Below are 19,356 nucleotides of genomic sequence, written 5' to 3'. Positions count from 1 at the left end.
TGACAAGGCCCATATCTGATACACTGCACAACTGCAGTATTTTTTAAACAGCTATTTACTGCAAATAGCTAAGAATTGTGTACCTGTGGTGTCAACAAAGGCATCTCTGAGGTGAGGCTGGGATCAGGCCCTGTCCGGGCCTAGATAGGGAGCTAAATTATGCTACATGAAGTAAGCTGGGTTCAAAGAGACAAAGGGCAAGTGTCTTCTCTCATATGTGGAAGTTAGATCTAAATGACAAACTTGTGAAAATACATACAGAGTCATATGCACGTACACACAGTCTAAAATACGTCTACACAAGGGAGGATTGTAGTGTAAGGATGTAATGCCTTTGTACAACGAAGTCAGAGGTTAACAAAATGAATATCAGGAAGCTGAAACGTATGTTGTTGGGAAGAGGGAAGGTCAAAGGAGGCGTGAAAATAAATAGAGGGATGGGAGGCGATGTAGTCATCATATCCAATGTATATACCTCAAAATGGAACCAAACTCCCTGATGGGGGGAGTGAGGTAGGGGTGGGGGAGAATGGTGGAAGGTGGAAGGGTCACACAGATAGAAAGAAAATGAAAACTAAACAAAAATAAATGCCATATTGTCACATACAAGTAAATTGTGACATAGTCCTTGAAATACCAGCCAATCACAGGAATATTTGCTAATTTCGTAACATGGAAATGCTGTGACTTAAGGATGAATTTCAAAAGGAAACAAAACTGCACCAAAGCACAACTTGAGTCTAGGATAGCAAGAAGGAGAGACTGTCTTGGTTAATTAACTGAAGAAAAACATGTTGCTACTATTTCTTCTGTATATTATTAGTATTATTATTTTACAATAAACATTTTTTACTTTCTACAACTGTCCTTTCTACACCCCCCCCCAAATCAATTGCATTTTTTCCATTAAATTGTAGAAAGGAGTCTAAGCCTAGACATCGACACAGAACCTTACATGAACTACTAAGGCCCAAAGCTATTATCACAAGTGCTTAATCATCCCCCCTACACCCTGGAGGGTACCAGGGTCCTGTGGCCTCTACTTTTCTCAGTAATCTAAACCAGGTGTGTATCTACACCAACCCTGTGTCAGTACTATGCCAAATTTACCAATATTATTTCTCATCCTCAGGTGGGACAGGTGAGGAACCTATAGCATTAGTGAGGGGCCAGAGACATAGGATGATAAAGAAGTGCATATGTGGTTGCAGAACTTGAACCCCCTTCTCTCTCTGTCACCAGAGTGACTAGCATTCTTTTTTTTTCATCAGTCCTGGGGCTTAAACTCCAGGCCTAGGTGCTGTCCCTGAACTTTTGTGCTCAAGGCTAATACTTTATCACTTTGAGCCACAACACCACTTCCAGTTTTCTGGTGGTTAATTAGAGATAAGAGTCTCACAGACTTTCTGCCCAGGCTGGCTTTAAACCATGATTCTTAGATCTCAGCCTTCTGAGTAGCTAGGATGACAGGCACAAGCCACCAGCACTCGGTTTCCCATTCTTCCCTCTGTCTGCCACTGCTCCCAGAGCTGGACCAGATGACTAGCAAAAAGGACCTGAATCCTGTTCTTTCTCCCACTGGATGGGAGACATCATAGGCCAACTATAGAACTGCTAGACCATTGCTAGAAGAACCTCATAACATGGACAACCAAGATGGGGTATACTACATAAAGAACTGGCAAGGATCTGTTCATCAACTCCTGAATTTAGCGCTGATACCAGACGTTCACTCACCTGGCAAGGTCAGACGACTTGAGCTGGTGCTGGGGGCCGGCGAGCCCTGAGAATGTTTCTTTGCACCTGTGAAGAGGAAAGACAGGATAAGGGGAAGTAAAATTTTGAATTGATGTGGATAGGCCAGTGTTCATCTGACCTGTCGTCGGATATCCTAAAAGCGTGGGTCTGAAAATAACCTTTAGTAGAAGGCCGTGGAGCATGGATGCGGTGGTTCCTGCAAGCCAGGAGGCCAGCCTCCATTTTTGGGTGGGTGATTGTACTAGATTGGCTGGGCTGGAAGATTGGGACACTGGGACCAGTGCCCCTGCACAAGAGGAGCCTCCTACACGTGCCACTCCTTGGGCCTGAAGTAGACATCATGGCGGAAGATGGCTAAACAGGGATGGGAAGTCTGGTTCTTGAATGGAAGACTCAGGGCTGTGTCCCTGCTTTGCCTAACAGCCTCTCTTTGCTATTTGCCCTGGGTCGCTCAGAGGTTCCTGTCCTCTTCTGAAACATGAGGGAAATACAATGATTTCATCCATTTCAGGTCAGGATCATAGAAACCGAGGTATGTGAGAGGACTGGAGAGCTGGGGGAGGGGGAACACAGTGGCTAGGGGAGGAGGTCTATGTTCCCTAGTAGCCAGCAAGGAATGCTTGTTAGGAGGGGCTCTGGGTTCAAAGCTGTGGTTTAATTGGGTCATAGGAGATGAAAAGGACTCCAGCTCGGTAAAGAGAGGGAAAAACCAAGGGGAAAAGGGATGTTCTATAAAGTGTTCATATTTTATTTATATATATATATATATATATATATATAGGGTAAGTTACATGTACATACATAAGGACATATAGACATATTTATTTATATACAGACACAGACATGTATCTACATAAATTTGATAAATTTATAAATATATTTCATTCATTTATTATCTTGCCATCCAGATTGAGTGGGGAGAGCCTGGAGTGAGGAATCTAACAACCCAGCCAGATGGAGAGAGAACTCCACACAAGTCAATGTTATTGCTCTGATGAACCCCGGGCCACTTCCCTAACTTGTAGAGGTTGACCTCTGTCTTCAGAAGCCCTGTGAGGGCGCACACATGTTTCTCCATCAGCACAGGGGGATTGGGGTCAAAGCATGGCTGCATCTGCTTCAGTGTCAGGGGTGATGTTACTCCAGCCTCCGAGGCCTCCTCTGGGACCTGGAAGCAGAACTTCTGGACCCATAAGGAGTGGAGCCAGAGCCTAGCACATTAGGCAGGTACCCAGTGGAATCTAATGACCAGTAATCTAAGAATGTGCCATAAACACCAGAAGATGCAACATTTGCCCAATGTGACACAGCAACACAGCCAGGGCCAGCCAGCCCTCTGCACAAGATCGCTGTGTATGTTCACACTGGAAGCACAGTCACTCAGTAGGTGCTGCTCTGCACAGGTGCTGATCAGTATATCCAAACAAAGTGCCCAGGATGCTGTTCACCTTGTGTCTCCACAAAGTGTCATGTGAGTTCCGTTCACACAGTACCTACACAAAGCACCCAGTGGGTGCTGCTCATATAGTATCTATACAAAGCACCCAGAGGGTATTGTTCATATAGAACCTACACAAAGCACTCAGTGGATGCTGTTCATACAATATCTACACACCCAGTGAATGCTGTTCACACAGTACCTACACAAAGCACCCTGTGAGTGCTTCACCCTGGTAAGAAATTTGAACTCATACCCATAGTTCTTGACTAAAGTTCCTCCGAAGTCTTTCAGTTAAGGCCAAGAAATGAGAATGACATTTGCCAGTGGCCCAGGAAAATGAATCTATCATTCCACTGAGTGAGAAGAAAATCAGGGAGGTGAATATTATAGAAATGTGCGTGCGTGTGTGTGTGTGTGTGTGTGTGTGTGTGTGTGTGTGTGTGTGTGTGTATAACACACATATAATTGTATGATGGAATCCATTGAAAACCCATAAAAAGAAGGGAGTAATTAAGAGTTACATTGCATGAATAGATTTGGGTCATATACATTATATATACTTATGTAAATAAATTTAAACTATTAAAATATTTAAAGTGGGGGGTACATTTAAATCTAGATAGTGACTGAGAAGAAATTCTGTATTTCCTAGCATGCATGAGGTCTTGGGTTCCATTGTGGCACAGGAAATAAGGAGGGGAGAGGAGAAGGAAGAGGAGGTAAAGAGGAAATAAAAGCCAAGCCTAGTCATTTCTTTTTGTCCATCTAGTAGAAGATCAGGTGGTCAGTCCTCTTCCATAAATGCTCTTAGGAAGCCCTGTGGGCTTACTGACTAATTTAAAGGTGCTCAGCCACTGCAAGCTTTAGCTTTCACCTGTGGCCACATTCACCCCCTGTTGGGAATCCACAGGACTTCTTCAAAAGGGGCAGCTTGGTGGTTCCTCGGCTCAGGAGGCCTGGCCTCCCCCTGCTCCCTGGGCAGACATGGAGGGAGGAACTTCCAGGCTGAGTTGGTGATGAGCAGATCTGTGTTTCTCTGTGCCTTTGGCAGAGTTCCCAGTGTGTCCCCATCCTCCTCCCATCAACCTAAGTCCTTATTAACAGAGGCAGACAGAGACACTGAGACAGCCTGGTGTGACTTCTCCAGACTTGGATAGCACCTAGCACCACATGGGTGGGTTGTGCCCGGCCTAGTATGCTACTGTTGAGTTTCTGTGCAGAAGGAAGGAAGTGCATGTGCATGGCTGTGCACATACATGCATGTATGTGTACATAGTAGGTGACATGGCTCAAGTAGTAGAGCACTAGCTAAGAAAGCATGACAAGGCCTTGAGTTCAAACCCCAGTACTGAGAAAGAAAGAAAGAAAGAAAGAAAGAAAGAAAGAAAGAAAGAAAGAAAGAAAGAAAGAAAGAAAGAAAGAAAGAAAGAGAAAAAGAAAGAGAGAGGGAAGGAAGGAAGGAAGGAAGGAAGGAAGGAAGGAAGGAAGGAAGGAAGGAAGGAAGGAAGGATTTTGCTTTGGGCCAGGAAAAGTCACAGAGAATTTGGAGGAATTCAGACCACCTGTAATTTCCAAAGTATTGCTTTTCACGAGTACATGAGTAAGGTCTACACATATAATTTGCAGGCAATATGAGGTCTGGTATGTGGTATTTTCCCTCCACAGCACCACACAGCCACTGTAGTGCTGTGGTTGCTTTGGTGTGACATATCTGTCCATCCCAAAGAACAGTGAAAATCACAAGAGCTATTCAGACATGCACTTTTTCTGCTATTTGAATAGGGCTGTTCTGACATCTGAATGTGCTTGGAATTCAGAACCCCCAGAAAAGGTTCATAACCTTTGACCTAGTAACTGTACATCCACAGATTTGTTCAACTTCGCTACTCAGAAATAAGATAAAATCTAAAATACAAAGATCTTCATATCTATTATTTTTAAGAGCAAAATCACAAAGAAAAGCACCCAACCTAATTTTCCGACAAGAGAGATGTGGGTAATAGTCTGTGCCGGATCCACAGACTGAAATACTGTGCTGTGCTGCTACTGAATTCTATTCATGGGGTTTGGAAAACAGAAAAAGAAATGTTTACTACCTAATGTCAGGTGAATGGGCCAAAATTCACTATACAAAATTCACTATCCTGTATGGCCTTAACTTTGTAAACCCTAACACATAAGTAAACCATAAGTAAACACAGCGTGTTGACCTACTAATTGTGGGATGGAGTTATACAAGTTATTTTAAGTTTTTTTTAAATGATCTGACAACAGCAATGCTGTTACAGTACAATCAGATCCCACAGTGTGGAGGTGGGTTCTGAAAAGCTGCGTTTTTTCAAAATGGGTAACAATCAAGTACAGGTACTGTGCAAGATCCACCCCGCCCCACCCCTTCTCCCACCCCCACCTCCATCCTATTCCTACCCTGCTGCCAACCCTGCCCCTACAACCTCACATCTAGGAGGTTGGTTGGAAGGAAATAGGCCCAGGCCCCACAGTATATAAGCCAACTGCATCCTACCCAAAGGGCATGACTATTTCCTAGCCAGACTCCTACAGGCTGGGAAAATATTTCTAACTGTAGGCCTTTGGGAAAAAGGAAAAAGAAAAAAATGGAATTAGATAGCTAGCTTCTTAGGACTGTAAAATCCTATCATGGTGAACCATGAAAATATCCCAGGGAGGGCAGCCTGACCCTCTGAAAGCTTCTCTACATTGGAGGAGGAGTTTCTGAAAACTCATCTAGCTCATCCCTCATTCTCAAAGAATGATATGAAGCCAGGCACCAGTGGCTCAACCCTGTAATCCTGGCTACTTGGGAGTCTGAGAGTAGAAAGACTCTGGTTCAGGGTGGGCCAGGACAGAAAAAGTTCCTTTTTAATGAAGAGCTGTTAAGTGGAGTGAGAATGTTAGTACCCTAAGCTTCATGAGAGGCCAAGAAAAAGGATTATAGTTCCAGCCTAGCCAGAAAGAAATGTCCTGGAGATTGTCTCCATGAGGGAAGCTGGCTGCAGCAGTATGCATCTGTGACACTGACAACTACAGGCAGCCTAAAGTTGGTGGAGACCTAGCAATGACACCCTATCCTAAAAACAGGGCTGGAGGCCCAGCAGTATCGTCCCAACCTGGCAAGTTTGAGACCTTGAGTTTGAACTTCAAAACTAGCCCCAAACTAGAAATGAAACATGATTCTGTCACCCTCTGTGAATATCTACTGTGTTTAGCAAAAGTGCTTGGTCCCTGGATTTGATGGAGGGGAGGGGTGGGTGGTCTTTGGGGTACATTTTGCTCCTTCTCTGGGAACAGAGTGTGGGAAATTAGGAAAACAAACGCAACCTTTTTATTTTGCAAACTTCAGTGCAGAGTGCTCATTTGGTAGTGAGAACATACAAGCACTTGTCCTGTGAGATGCTGAGGGCGAGTTACACACTGAGGGATCCGGAGGCTCCTTTGTGCAGTAAGGATTTACAATGGTCTACTGTCAACTGCCCAGGAGGGGCTTAGCTCTATTTGCTTCCCATAAAGCCCTGAGACTTGATTTTGAGTCATAGCTTTGACAAAAGTGTGTCATGGGAACACGCTTCCTTCACTGACCACTCCCTCTCTCCCTCTATAGAGAAACAGAAGTGTTCTTGGTGGAATCCAGGGATTTCCCACAAATCCAATTCAAAGTCCAGAGCTGAGGAGATGAGGTGATCCTCCATAAGGGCAGAGCAGCCAAACAAGAGAAAATCTTGGACCACAAGCACAGTGCTCTCAGCTGAGGAGGAGGATGACAAAATCACAGTAGCTGCAGTTGGTCCACCTGCTGAGCTCCTGACTGACAGGCCTGGCCCCTGACATTCTTTTAAGGCTGTCTTCCTCACCTGGCCTGGCCTCTAGCTCCTCCTCATGTCCCAGCTGCACTGAAGAAGCTTTGCTTAGCTTTGTTTAGCTTTTCCATTGCATGGAGTTTCTGTGTTGCCCACAAGATAGTGCAACAGATCCAGGCCAGGGAAATGATGTGGCAAAGACAGAAACATGGGGAGGAGATGGGAAGGGCAGAAAATGGGGCAAGGAAACCTAGACCAGATGGGGTTAGGAGGAGGACCCCACCAGGGGCAGGCACAGAATGGGTAGAGACTTAGCTGGGCTCTACAGATGAAAACTGACAGGAGATTTCTAAAGACCTATCAGACAAGACTTATGGTTGTGTTTGTCTACTGTGCAGTGGCATATGACCATGTATCTGTGTCATCACACACATGCACACATATTCAAAGACATGGACAAGAATACAGAAATCCCTCCTCCTAGATTAGGACATAAGGGCAAAGATTATTTAAAGATGGGCACCTCCTGAGCAAGCTAATTAAAAGTAATCTCACAACCACTGGGTTGTAATGGGCACCATAATCTGATGGATTTACAGCATAGATCAGACCCAGGGTGCTGAGTGACAGTGGGCCAGGAACTCAGGATATCAAACTCAACCACATGGCCAGGATGAAAGCCACCTAGGGCCTGTTACAGCCAGTATTTGCTCCAGTATGGGGTGAGGTGGCCCCTGGGGAAACTGAGTAACTGCACCTCGAGTGAGGGAGGGACTTCACCCATTATTTCAGTTCCCCAGCTCTGCTCTGGCACTTGGGCTACTCACTACTGAAGCCACTACATGGGCAGTGTTATGCTGACACTGGGGGTTAGAGTACACGGGAATTCATCTCGCATGTGTCTGCCAACAGTTTTAAAGAAAAATAAATAGGATGGGGGGTTGCTTAAGGAAAGAAGAAGAAATTAATATGCCATTTGACCTTCTGAGCCTTTCAATCCAGATCTCCACTCTACCCACTCTTGTTTAATGCAAGCAAGAAGCTCTCTCAGTGAAAAAAGGCTTGCTCACTGCAGACTTCCCTGGAGGAGATTTACCATTCCCAGATGGCCCTCAAGGCCCCTAGAGACATCTGCTTTTCTGACCCCAAGGAGAGGAACCGTGGTGACCAGCAGTGCGTTTTAATGACAGGAAACCATAAAAACCGAAATCTGGCCTTCAGGTAATTGTGTTTCTTGATGTCCACAGACATATTTTATAGGAATATTGTTACTGTTCATTAGGATTTTTTTCATCTCTTCTGTAATAATGAGGCCTTTAATCATGGGGTCACTGTGGATGAATTACATGCACTGTTTTCTATTTCATTCAATAATAGGAGCCAGTATAACAAGGTGATTGTAACACTGTGCTGGGTGGCATTCGCTCTTGCCAGGTGCTGAACCCATTACATTTGTGGTACAGAACTATGCAATAATGTGTGTGTATGTGTGTGTGTGTGTGTGTGTGTGTGTGTGTGTGTGTGTGTGTGTGTGTGTGTTGTGCACACAGATCCTGTCTATTGTGCCATCCGTCTTAATTTTTGAAGTTTCAACTTGGCATCTGAATGAATCCACTGGTATTTTTTTCATACAAATCAATGTCATCATCTCTTTGGGTATTCTCAGATCAATTCTGTTCCATTGCTATGACTTTTTTTCCCTTAAGTCGAACATCCTTGGGAAAATTTAAAGACATTTTTCTTAAACTTGGCCGTGACACTTTCTACCAAAATACCTGCCATTTCTCACCTCCTCTTAGAATAAGCTCTTGGTATATAACCAGGGTGTGTCTGCCCACACTTAAAACATAAGCTCATGAACGTTAAGTGATGTGTTCTGTGCAGAGGAGATGCTGAGTACATTTTCAGTGAATTTGATTTTGTTTTGCATTCCCAAGTGAACAGTAGAATTCCAACTGACAATTCTGTATGTGTTTCCTGGATACTGGCTGAGTTCCAGGCAGTACTATCCTGTCAGCTACTCAAAATCAGGAGAGCAAAGCCCACAAATGGGAGAAAAATACAGTGTTGTAAGAGTCTGCATCCCTCTTTACCTGGGATACAGGTCTCCACATTCAAGACTTTAATCTCAAATCTTCTCTTTGTGATTTTTTCTTTTGTTTATCCCCAAACTCTACAAGGAACATTACAGAGAAATTTTCCATTGTCTAAGTGTCTGCTCAGACATTAAGAAAGACAAGATACAAGTATACTGCATGTTCTGTCTGTCTACCTACTCAACCTTTTCCTTCCCACCATCTCCACAAGAGCACCTCAGGAGAAGAGGCCTGTCCTCTCTTGTCTCATGGCAATGTTGCTAAAGGATGTGGAAAGCATGATACAAAGTCAGAAGTTCTGCGAATGCGTCAGATACATGCTTAGTATAAGTTTTCTGTTCAAGTGTCAGCTCTGTTTTGGGATCCTTTTTGACATTTGAGACAGCTCTTTTTAAAAGCTCAAACATGAAATGGACAGTGGAAGAAAGTCCACTTCAATGAATGGGTTAAAAATAAGCCTCTCTTTTTCTGCCACAAGGTCTTTAGGCTTATAGCCCAGGCAAGGTAGCATGAATAAAAGATGCAATGTGGACTTCCCTAAGAATAAGTCATTATGCTACCAAATCATAAAGCTGTAGGGCTACTTAGTGACCCAAACTCAAGGGTTCTCACAGGATTGTGCAGAGCCTGTGATTGGTTGGTTGGAAGTGAGGATGTCCCCACTGCCATCTGCATACTGGGCCCTCATAGAATGTATAGGTTTTTCTAGCCAGAGGCCCCAGTTAGTGCAAAGAACAGTGTGAGTCCCACATGGCTGCCCATCTCTGAGGAGCAGTTTCAAGTGGGAAAAAAAGACCCCAGGAAATGAGTGGTGGCTTTGGAAATGTTCTCCCAACCAGGCTGATTCAGAACAATTATTTTAATGTTTGTCATGTCCAGTATCATTTCACAGCATAATAGCACATTGGTACTTTTAAAAAAACAACTTCACATTTTTACCCGATACACCTTCAAAAACACTTTTAAAAGGCTTCAAACTAACAGTGAGGTACACAGAGATCTTTTTTTTCCTGCTCTGTTTTAAGCGAAATTTTCCTTACATGTTTTTCCTGCTGATTAACAACTTAAAGCAAATGAGAAACATTTCCATCTAATGGCTATATTCCTGTTTCTTTTGCAAATGCTTGGTTTTGCTTGCTAGGTTATAAAATGGAAGCTGTAGACATTCTACTTTGGCTGAAAAGCTCCACATACAAAAATACAAGATAGAAACAAGGTGAGAGATGCAGGTTCCGCTGACATACATGTGGTTATATTTAGTCATATACAGAACCATGCTATCTCTTACAGCATGGTTTGCAGTCTGATGTCTCCTAGACATGAGCTTATGCACAGTTGGCACAGTGTAAATTTCTGAGTCAGTCACAACATGTAAAACTTTGGAGAGACTTCCAGAAAATTCTAGATATCTGGGACTCCCATTCCCATGTACCACCAAGCCAATAAGCAGCAGATGGTGGGCTGTTGAGAGAGAAGCCTCTCTCAACAATACCCATCCTCATCAGTTTCTTACAGTCTCTACTCTTCCATGCTGTCTCCCAGAGACCAGAGCCTGTGGTGAGGTATCATGTACCACCCGGTTGAGATAATGCATGGCTTATTTGAGTCACACACTTTGATCTCCTGGGCTCCTGAAGTCATCTAATTTATTTACTGTGGTCCCTATTAGCAAAAATGAGACCCACAGAAATATAGATCTTTTATTTTGAGATCCCATATAAAACCAATAAAAGAAACCTGAGCTGCATCAGCACACAGTTGTGCAAGCTATGCAACCACCTTCTTCACATCTATGGCTGTAGAATATTCCAGAGAGCCAAGCACCTCAGAGATGTATCTGTCCCTCTGAAAACACCAATATTTTACCTTACCAATGCAGAGGTGTTTAAATAACTGTGGAAATTAAATCTGGAAGCTGACTGCCTGGCTTCTCTTCCTATTCTTTTTTTTTTTTTTTTCTCTTCCTATTCTTAATCCTACTCCCTGTGAAGGACTAACGCTTTAAAGTCACAGGGTAAAGTTCACTTTTATCAAAGCAGTCCACTGATGTCCATAGGAGCACACTTGCCTTGCACTCCCCTTTTAATTTGGCTTTGGGGGTGATGCCATTCCTATCTTCCCTGCTATGCCTACAATTTTTATTTTCTACTCGAGCTATTACTCAGCTCGTATCTGATATCATAAAGGACTCACTAGAGTGAAAAGAATGATCACACTTACATTCCTGATGCTACTTCCCTTATCATTTCCCTGAAAAAAAATGATAAAATGTGAAGCTATTCAAAAGAAGAGCAACCACCAGTGGTGAACTCTCCATCACCTCTTACTTATAGAAACTACCCACCAAAAACAATGGCCCTACCCCCTGCCAGTGTGGGTAGGAGCCAGTATGTTCAAGCTTACAGTCCTGAATGTACAATAAAATAACACAAGCATCAAGCACATGCCCCCGTGGCACAGAGCCCCCCTTTTCAAAAGGCCAACAGAATTTCATATTATTCAAATGGAAGAAAGCATATGAACATTTTTTTTAAATTGAAAAGAAATTGGGGGTAAGGTGGGGGAATGAAGGTTCCTGACTCAGGAAAGAGCCAGAAATTGGAATCATCATTCTAACTGTGGTGAAGGCCAGCCTGGCTGTATCCAAGATTAGCAGCCAGGGCAAAAATAACCATGTTAACAGCCTTGATGGTGACCAGGCGCGAGTCCCTGTGGGTGGCTTTTCTCGTCTCTCCTAGCATATCCCAGATGTCCAGTCTCACCGGCCCGGACAGGTGCAGGGACACCAGGTGGCTGGCATAGGATACTCAGGAAGTCCCTTCACATTTTATTTCTCGGTTTATGCAAAAATACTCAAGTGGTTTGATTTGCTCAGGGGGCAAATCCCCAGAATTCTAAGTCCTCAAGCAAACCTCTCAAAAGTCATCCCCTAGGAGGAGATGGCATGAGTGAGAGAAGGCCAAATGTGTGTGGAGGGGGCAGGGGGTGTTGTGCTTGAAAGTTGTACACCTTCCCCACACAAGGTCTTTGTGGAAGAAGGAGGAGGAGGAGGAGGAGAATGAAGAAGCTAAGATGATGCAAAACATTGGCAGCCTCTTTTAGTGTATGGGAGATCTTTTCTACTCTTCTGAATCTGAAAAAAAGAAAAAGAAAAAGAAACGTGTCAATGCTGCCTCTCCCCCTCCACCCACCTGCTCTCAGGGAAGAAAAAGTCAGGGAGGGGCAGAAAATCGGGGGGCCAATTAAACATTTCAAGACTGGTCATGACTATCTCTTTTGCAAAGTAATTTGTTCTTTCCATAAGAAGAAAATCCTAGTGGAGAATTTGAAACACTGGTACGTTTGATGTATTTGGTTTAAATTGTATGGTGAAGGCTTTGGTTCAGGCACTTGGATATTGCATCACGTTATTTGCATTCAAGATCAGAATATTTGCCACCCTGATCAACTTGCCTCCATGACCAGTGGGATTCAAAGAAATTGGCTTCATCTAACCCCAACTATATCCATGTTGATCTCTCTTAGAATTCTTTTGCCCCACCCAAAGAAACTTCCCAGAGACATTGCAAACAAGACACGTCCCAGCCAAACTCATTATGCAGGTGAGACACTCTCCCAAATTCTCCACAGGACCCAGAGTGAGAGGTAGAGGAGGAAGATGCATGGAGAAATAGCACAAGAAGCTCTGCAATTCACCATTCCTTCTCTCCTTTCATACAACACTACAATTCACCATTCCTTAGGTTAAAAGCTCCCTTCTGTGCAGGGCAATGGCAGTGAAGAGGTTAACATCACCAAAGGTGTTCCAGGTCATTTCAGGACAAGGAAAGTTTCCCACTCAACTTTAAAGACTAAGAGCCTCTCCTAAAAAAAGACTTAGCTGAAATTAGGCAGAAAACTAGTAGGAAAACAGGTGACCCCCTCAGATCTGTTGTAATTACAGTTGATTTGCAATTTTCCAGGGGCCATTGATCCAGGCCTCCTGAGGCTCCTATCTTTATCTGGGTGCTCTAATGTTTTCTTGTGTCTACCCTCTATTAGCATCTCCCCAATGTAGAAGACATTGGAGGAAAGAAAATCTTCGGACCACTCATCCCTTTCTGAGGATCACAGGGGCAACTGGCCACATTCATATTTGAGAATCTATGCAGGGAACTGAAAAATAGATGAGGATCCCAGAGCCCTGATTCAGCTTAAGGTCAAATGTAGTGAGAATGCTTTCAGATGGTCACGATGGCACCAATGACTTTCCAATAGATTCCAGGTTGCTCTCTCATCAAAACCCAGTTTTGTTAAGATGATATAAGGTTGAGTTTGATTTTTCAAATACCAGGAAGGTGAGGACAGGTAGCTGGATTTAGTGGAAAGGTCCACCATTTAGATCAGTGAGCCCATGCTAGCCCACAAGGACAATGACCCACTTGGACTCAGAGGCAGCCCGGGCTAATGGTGGCCTGAGGCCGGGCTGATGGTCCCACAAATGGGAAAGGGCTGTCTTCTCAGTGGAATCTAAAATTCACCAAGAAGAGACCTTTCCACCCCGAAATCAGCTCAGGGAGGAGACAGAAGAATGTTCCTTCTGGCTTTTCGTCTCCACTCTGGAGTCCACGAGTAAAGTTGGCCAAGGTGTGGAACTGGCAAATACAGGAAGTCTGGACATTTAAGCTGTGTCTGTTTTCCTTGCCAATAAGTGCCAACAATGGGAAAAGAACAAGAGGCATGAGTTCTGAATCTGGCTCTGCTGCTCATCATCACCCTGACCTTCCTCCCCAAATGCACTCTCTTAAAAAAAAAAACTTGCATTAAAGACTCAGATCACCTGCCCTAAGGCACCTGGGCTCACAGCTAGCTGCTGGCGCTCCAACCCACACTGCAGACTCTCAGTGCCCAGGGAAAACACTGCATCTACTTTTAACATTCCTTGCGTGGAGAACAATGACAGAGCATATATTCGTAGGTAACTATTTTTGTGGTTTCACAGAGTTACTTCTTGTACAATATTATTATGAATGGCATTTAGGTTTCCATTCTACATGGAAGATTATGAAAAGTTTAAAGATTCTCTAAAAGAAATATTATTAGTATAAATTGTACAAATGTGTCTTTTTATATTGGCAATGTACATGTAAGTACATGCAAAACATGCACTTTTATCAAATTTACCCCATCTAATTTATTCTCTCTCGGGAATCCTTCTTCCTTCCCTTCCTTTTAAACATTTTTTGTTTTGTTTTAACTGAAAGGAGATCAAGGGAATAAACATGAGAGGGGTGGGAGAAGACCACGTGTGGTGATGAGAAAGAGATTCCCTCTATTGTTTTCTGATTGTGTCTTTCACAACATGAAATCAAAATTGAAAAGGCCACCATCGACATATTACTCCCTGTGAAGGAGCTCCATTACAAATGGCTTTCAGTGGGGCTGACTTCCCAGAAATCAGCAGCCACTCTCACTCGGCCTTGCGGTGGTTTGTAGATTCAGCCTGATCCTCATCTCACACTGGCTTTTCTATGTGTTAGATGCCAGTGTATTTGTTTTTAGTTTACCCTGACTTCGAGGAAGCATCAGCCAAGACCACAACACTTGAAGAACTGCCAACGACATGTCAGCGACTCATCTGGGCTGAACACAGAGCTCTGAGAGGTTCTCAGTAGCTGCTTTGAATCCCACTCTTTTGATCTTTGGAGGTCACAAAAACTCACCAAGTTCACCCACTTTTCAAAACAGTGAGAGATGAGCTGAGGTGGACACTAGATTCATGTTGGGATGATTCATGAACATGTTCAGGGAAGTGTCATCCTCACCAGCCCCTTGGCTATAGATAGTCATTCTGCCTCCCTAGGGGCAGGTGTGGTAGATTTGAGTCTTAGAGCACAAATTAAGAGGCTATGAAGCCACAGAAGGGTGTTTACTCTGAAGGGAAGACTAATAAAACTCGAGCAACTTCATTAGGAGATTTCAACCTATGTGGCTTTGTTTATGACACTTCCCATGGAATTCTGCTGGCAAGAAGGGTGCCACGAAGTGATACATCACCACTGGTTTAAGACCACGGTTGCAAACAACAGGTCAAGTCCAAATTAACATGATGTTAACATGTTTCTCTTTCATTTTGCTTGGGTTTGGGTTTATTTATTTATTTATTTATTTTTGATTGGTTGTGGGGCTTGCACTCTGGGCTTGGGCGCTGTCCCTCGGCTCTTCAGCTCAAGGTTAGCACTCTACCACTTGAGCCACAGAGCCACTTCCGGTTTTCTGGTGGTTTATTGGAGATAACAGTCTCACGGGTCTTGGGTCTTTCCTGCCTGGGCTGGCTTTGAACCAGGATCCTAGGATCCCAGCCTCCTGAGTAGCTAGGATTACAGATGTGAGCCACCGCTGCCCGGCTGGATTTGGAATTTTTAAAGCCTGATTTAACTATTGGTCAAATCCAAAGAAATGACTTGGCTGAGGACAGAGCAAAATCTAAACCTAGATTTTTAATTCCAGGGAAAACACCACAGCTGCCTCTCTATGGGATCAGCTTTCTACAAAAGCAAGAAAGTATGCAGCCAGTGACACTAAATAGACAAATGGAGAATAAACCTAGTGACGCTAACCCCCCCTTAAATGTCAAACCGCATGGCACTTTTTTTTAGCATACAAATGGTCTTGGTTTTGTTTTTTAAGCTGTTACATGAAAATAAGTTTTTACTTATTTTGAGTTTGATGTTTCAATTCTATGGCAAATGCATGCTTAACTTTGTAAGAATCTGCCAGAATGGCACAGTGCATGGAACTTGAGGTTGCTTGGTTCAACTGTTCACTGATACCATTGTTTCTAAATGAGCTCTTCTTATAGGTGTATAGTCCCATCTAATTATGTCTTTAATTTAAATGTCTTTCATCATTAGTGATAATTTGCTATTCACATATTTGTTCAGCAAGTATGTGTTTATTATTTTTTCCTCTTTTAATTGAGTTGTTTGTTGTTTTTTCATAATAGGAAAATACAATGTTATTTGAAAGACAGCTGTTGGACTTGGCAGCCCAGATCTGGCTCTTCTACTCTGTAATTGCATGTTTTCTTCTTGTCCAAACTACAGAGGAAACAGAGTGGGATTATTCTTTTCTGTTTCTGCTGCTCTTTCTCTTCTTTACATGGCTTATATTCCTTTGCAATTTTAAAGTATGTGGCCAACAGTCTCTGCCCTCCTGCCACCTACTGCCCAAGGTATTTTCCTACTACCTGTCTTTCTGAAGAACCTAGTGCATTAACCCATAAGCAAACAATGAAAACATGCAGTCTCCCAGGGCCCAGGGCTCCACCCACTCTACTCAGGCAAGTAAGACCAGGCTAGTGACCCCTGGTAACAACTCATCTCCTGCTCCCAGGTTCCAGAAGGGGCAGAGTTAATGCTTCTTTGCAAGGGACAATTTTGTTTCTGCTCTGTTAGAATTAGTAAGCTCAAGAAGAAACAAAGCCCAGGAAGACCCAAGCAAGGTCTGCAGAATCAGGAAGGGAGGGGCCGACTCTGGACCCCAAACAGTCTAACTGATCTCCCTGCCTTTCTCAGTTTTCTTGGTTCAGGAAAAAGCACTAAATGTCTCAGAGTACAAATCAGAAACAAAATCTATTTTGTCATATTCTCACTATGGCTCTAGGATAGAGAATAAAAATAGCATTTGATGTAGTGGGTAATGGTTAGAAAACATACATCCTCACTGAAGGTTGGGGTGCCCTTTGGCGGGAATGCCAAGAAGAAGCACACAGGGCAAGCGGGAATACTCAAAGCTTTTTAAGCACGTAGGTGGCTAGACAAGAAATAGCACAGGCAAATGTAGACAGTCCTAAGTCCCAGATTCCATACCCATCTATTTCAAAGATAGCAGTTTCTTTAGAAAATTCTTAATGAAGTCAACAAAGTTCCTTTTGGTAAATACATTATTACTGTTGTTTCTTATGTTATTTGACTAGAATCTGACAAAAAAAGATTTTTTCTAGGTGGAAAACAGATAAATACTTATTTCATGATTACTAAGTAGGTTTAATTTTTTTTAATCTTGAGCATCAATTTTAAGTGGAAAAGAAAAATTGCTTTTCTCTAGTAGTTCCAAAATTTTAATTTGTTCTGTCTAGCCAGGCTCCTTTAAAAATATAATGGTAGACTGGGAGTATAACGAAATGTCTAGAAGATAAAGTAAAACACTGAAAGCTTATAGCCAAGAACTACAGGAGAAAGTGCCTTTAAAAGATTAATTTTGTCATTAACAGAGTGCAAAGTATATATTCCTTTGAAATTTTAACTATTTGGCTATTTGGTAAGAGACCTGCATCTAAGCAACTAGGTAAAAACCAGCATGATATAGTACTTTAAGTCTTCTTCGGTATAACAACTTTGGGCCTCAAGTTTTCTTAGTTCCTTGTTCAACCAAAGCCCTACTACTTGAGCCACATCTTCAGGCCTGGTTTTTGCTTGTTATATCTTGTAGACTTTTCTGCCTGGGCTAGCTTTGAACTTCCAAGTCTCTGCCTCCTGAGTAGTTAGGATTACAGGTGTAAGCCACTAGTGCCCAGCTATATGATTCAAAATTTCAAACCCACCAATCTCATATCCTTGTGGACACATACCCAGGGCATACATGTGCAGGTGTACACATGTGTTACAGTGGCTGATATCACATGTTCAACAACACTGAATCTACAGCTGACCATAGAACTGCATGCCAACTTTCTTCTTCCTTCCTCCCCTAGATACCACCTTATTCTTCTGAAAAGCACAAGGATGGTTACTGGATCTAAAATTACTTTAGTATGTACTGATGTGAAATGGATTGCTTCAAATTAGACATCAGAGTGGAGGTTTAGACACTTGCTAAACCATTTGAGGAAGTAAGGTTATAAAATGCTTTAAAAGGCAAGTATTTTGTGTATCTCCAGCTAAGCCAAGGCTTTTCCTTCCTGTTAGTATGTTACATAAATAGGTCACAGGAGTTTTCATGGACAAATGGCAACATGTGGTATTAGGATGATTTGTCTTCATTGTGAACAGAGAACTCCAAATGTTTGGTCCCCTCACACTCATGGAAAATAACTCCCTAAAATGTTGGCTTCTCTTTTTAAGGGTAATTATTTCATTAAAAGTAAAGGCCTCTTTTTTATAATATATAGAAGTTTATGGTGAGATATCTCTAGGAATGAAAAGTAGTGTTTTTCTCTGAGATAAAAATGAGCTCAAAATTCGAAGGCTGAGATTAAATATTTACAGAATCAAGTCAGCAGACATTGATGTCAATGGTACGACCAAAAGCGATATGGACTGAAAATCATTTAATACTTAAAGCAGTTGGGCACTCATGTCATGATGCTTTGAGGTTCTTAAAGTAAGAGGAGAGGAGTCCAGGTTACTGCTATGGCAATGCCGTGTTGTGTGTAAGAGAAAAGATCAACAGCCAGTGCTCGCAGAACCTGCGCCCTTGTACATCTCATTTTACACATCACATGACTTCTGTGGGTGGTGGTGGTGTAGATCTTGTGAGAATATGGTGGGCTAAAAGGGTCAAACATAATGAAAATGAAACATTTGAGACCAGATGCCTTAAAGACAAAGTTTCCTCAAGATTAAGGCCCCCAAAAGAATCAATCAAGGAAAACTACAAGTGAACACAAATCATTACCAAGAGGTTTGATGGTTTAAATGAAACTAGAAGAGAAGGTGTCATGAGGGGTGGAGGAGAAGACTCTGTGCTCTCAGTACACAGCAACCACCAGACGGACTATGTACACACTGCGTGCAGGTCCAATCAACCACGATACTCTAACTTGACATTAATATAATGTTATTTAAGTTTCATAGCAGATACTGTTGTTCTTATGTCTAGAACTGTGATTTGGATGCTTTTAATAAATCCCATGTCATTAGTTAATTTCTGAGTACATGGATTACTGTTACAAGTGCTGCTTGCCTTCCTCATCTGCTAATTCTAATCTCTGTTTCACGTCTGGTTTGGTTTCATTTGGTTACTCGTAGGTTTTTTCATCATAGTTGGTTAGTTTTTTTCTATTTGTGCATTGCATGAATTTTTACTGGATGCCAGACACTGTGAATTTTTTTTTTTTTTTTTTTTTTTTTTTTTTTTTTTTTTTTTTTTTTTGTCGGTCATGGGGCTTGAACTCTGGGCCTGGGCGCTGTCCCTCAGCTCTTCAGCTCAAGGCGAGCGCTCTACCACTTGAGCTACAGCGCCACTTCCGGTTTTCTGGTGGTTT

At 42.7% G+C, this 19,356-nt stretch overlaps 1 protein-coding gene across 5 annotated transcripts in view; it reads right to left on the bottom strand.

Moving 5' to 3' along the window:
* The window catches only part of Pde1c (phosphodiesterase 1C), a 258,131-nt gene that overhangs the window by 14,210 nt on the left and 224,565 nt on the right, over positions 1-19,356 (bottom strand). For 4 of the 5 annotated variants that reach the window (XM_070014239.1, XM_070014241.1, XM_070014240.1 and 1 more), the window contains one exon: positions 1,738-1,803. In XM_070014239.1, coding sequence (XP_069870340.1) covers positions 1,738-1,803 — 66 coding nt within the window. Of the gene's footprint in view, positions 1-1,737; positions 1,804-9,918; positions 12,244-19,356 lie in introns of those variants that run through there. The other variant, XM_070014243.1, reaches the window with a different exon arrangement.

The sequence above is a fragment of the Dipodomys merriami genome, unplaced genomic scaffold, assembly GCF_024711535.1.
Source record: "Dipodomys merriami isolate MVZ:Mamm:240054 unplaced genomic scaffold, mDipMer1.0.p SCAF_94, whole genome shotgun sequence".
Classification (NCBI taxonomy): Eukaryota; Metazoa; Chordata; class Mammalia; order Rodentia; family Heteromyidae; genus Dipodomys; species Dipodomys merriami.
The sequence above is the reverse complement of the archived record's forward strand: the minus strand, read 5'-3'. Positions and strand labels throughout refer to the sequence as shown.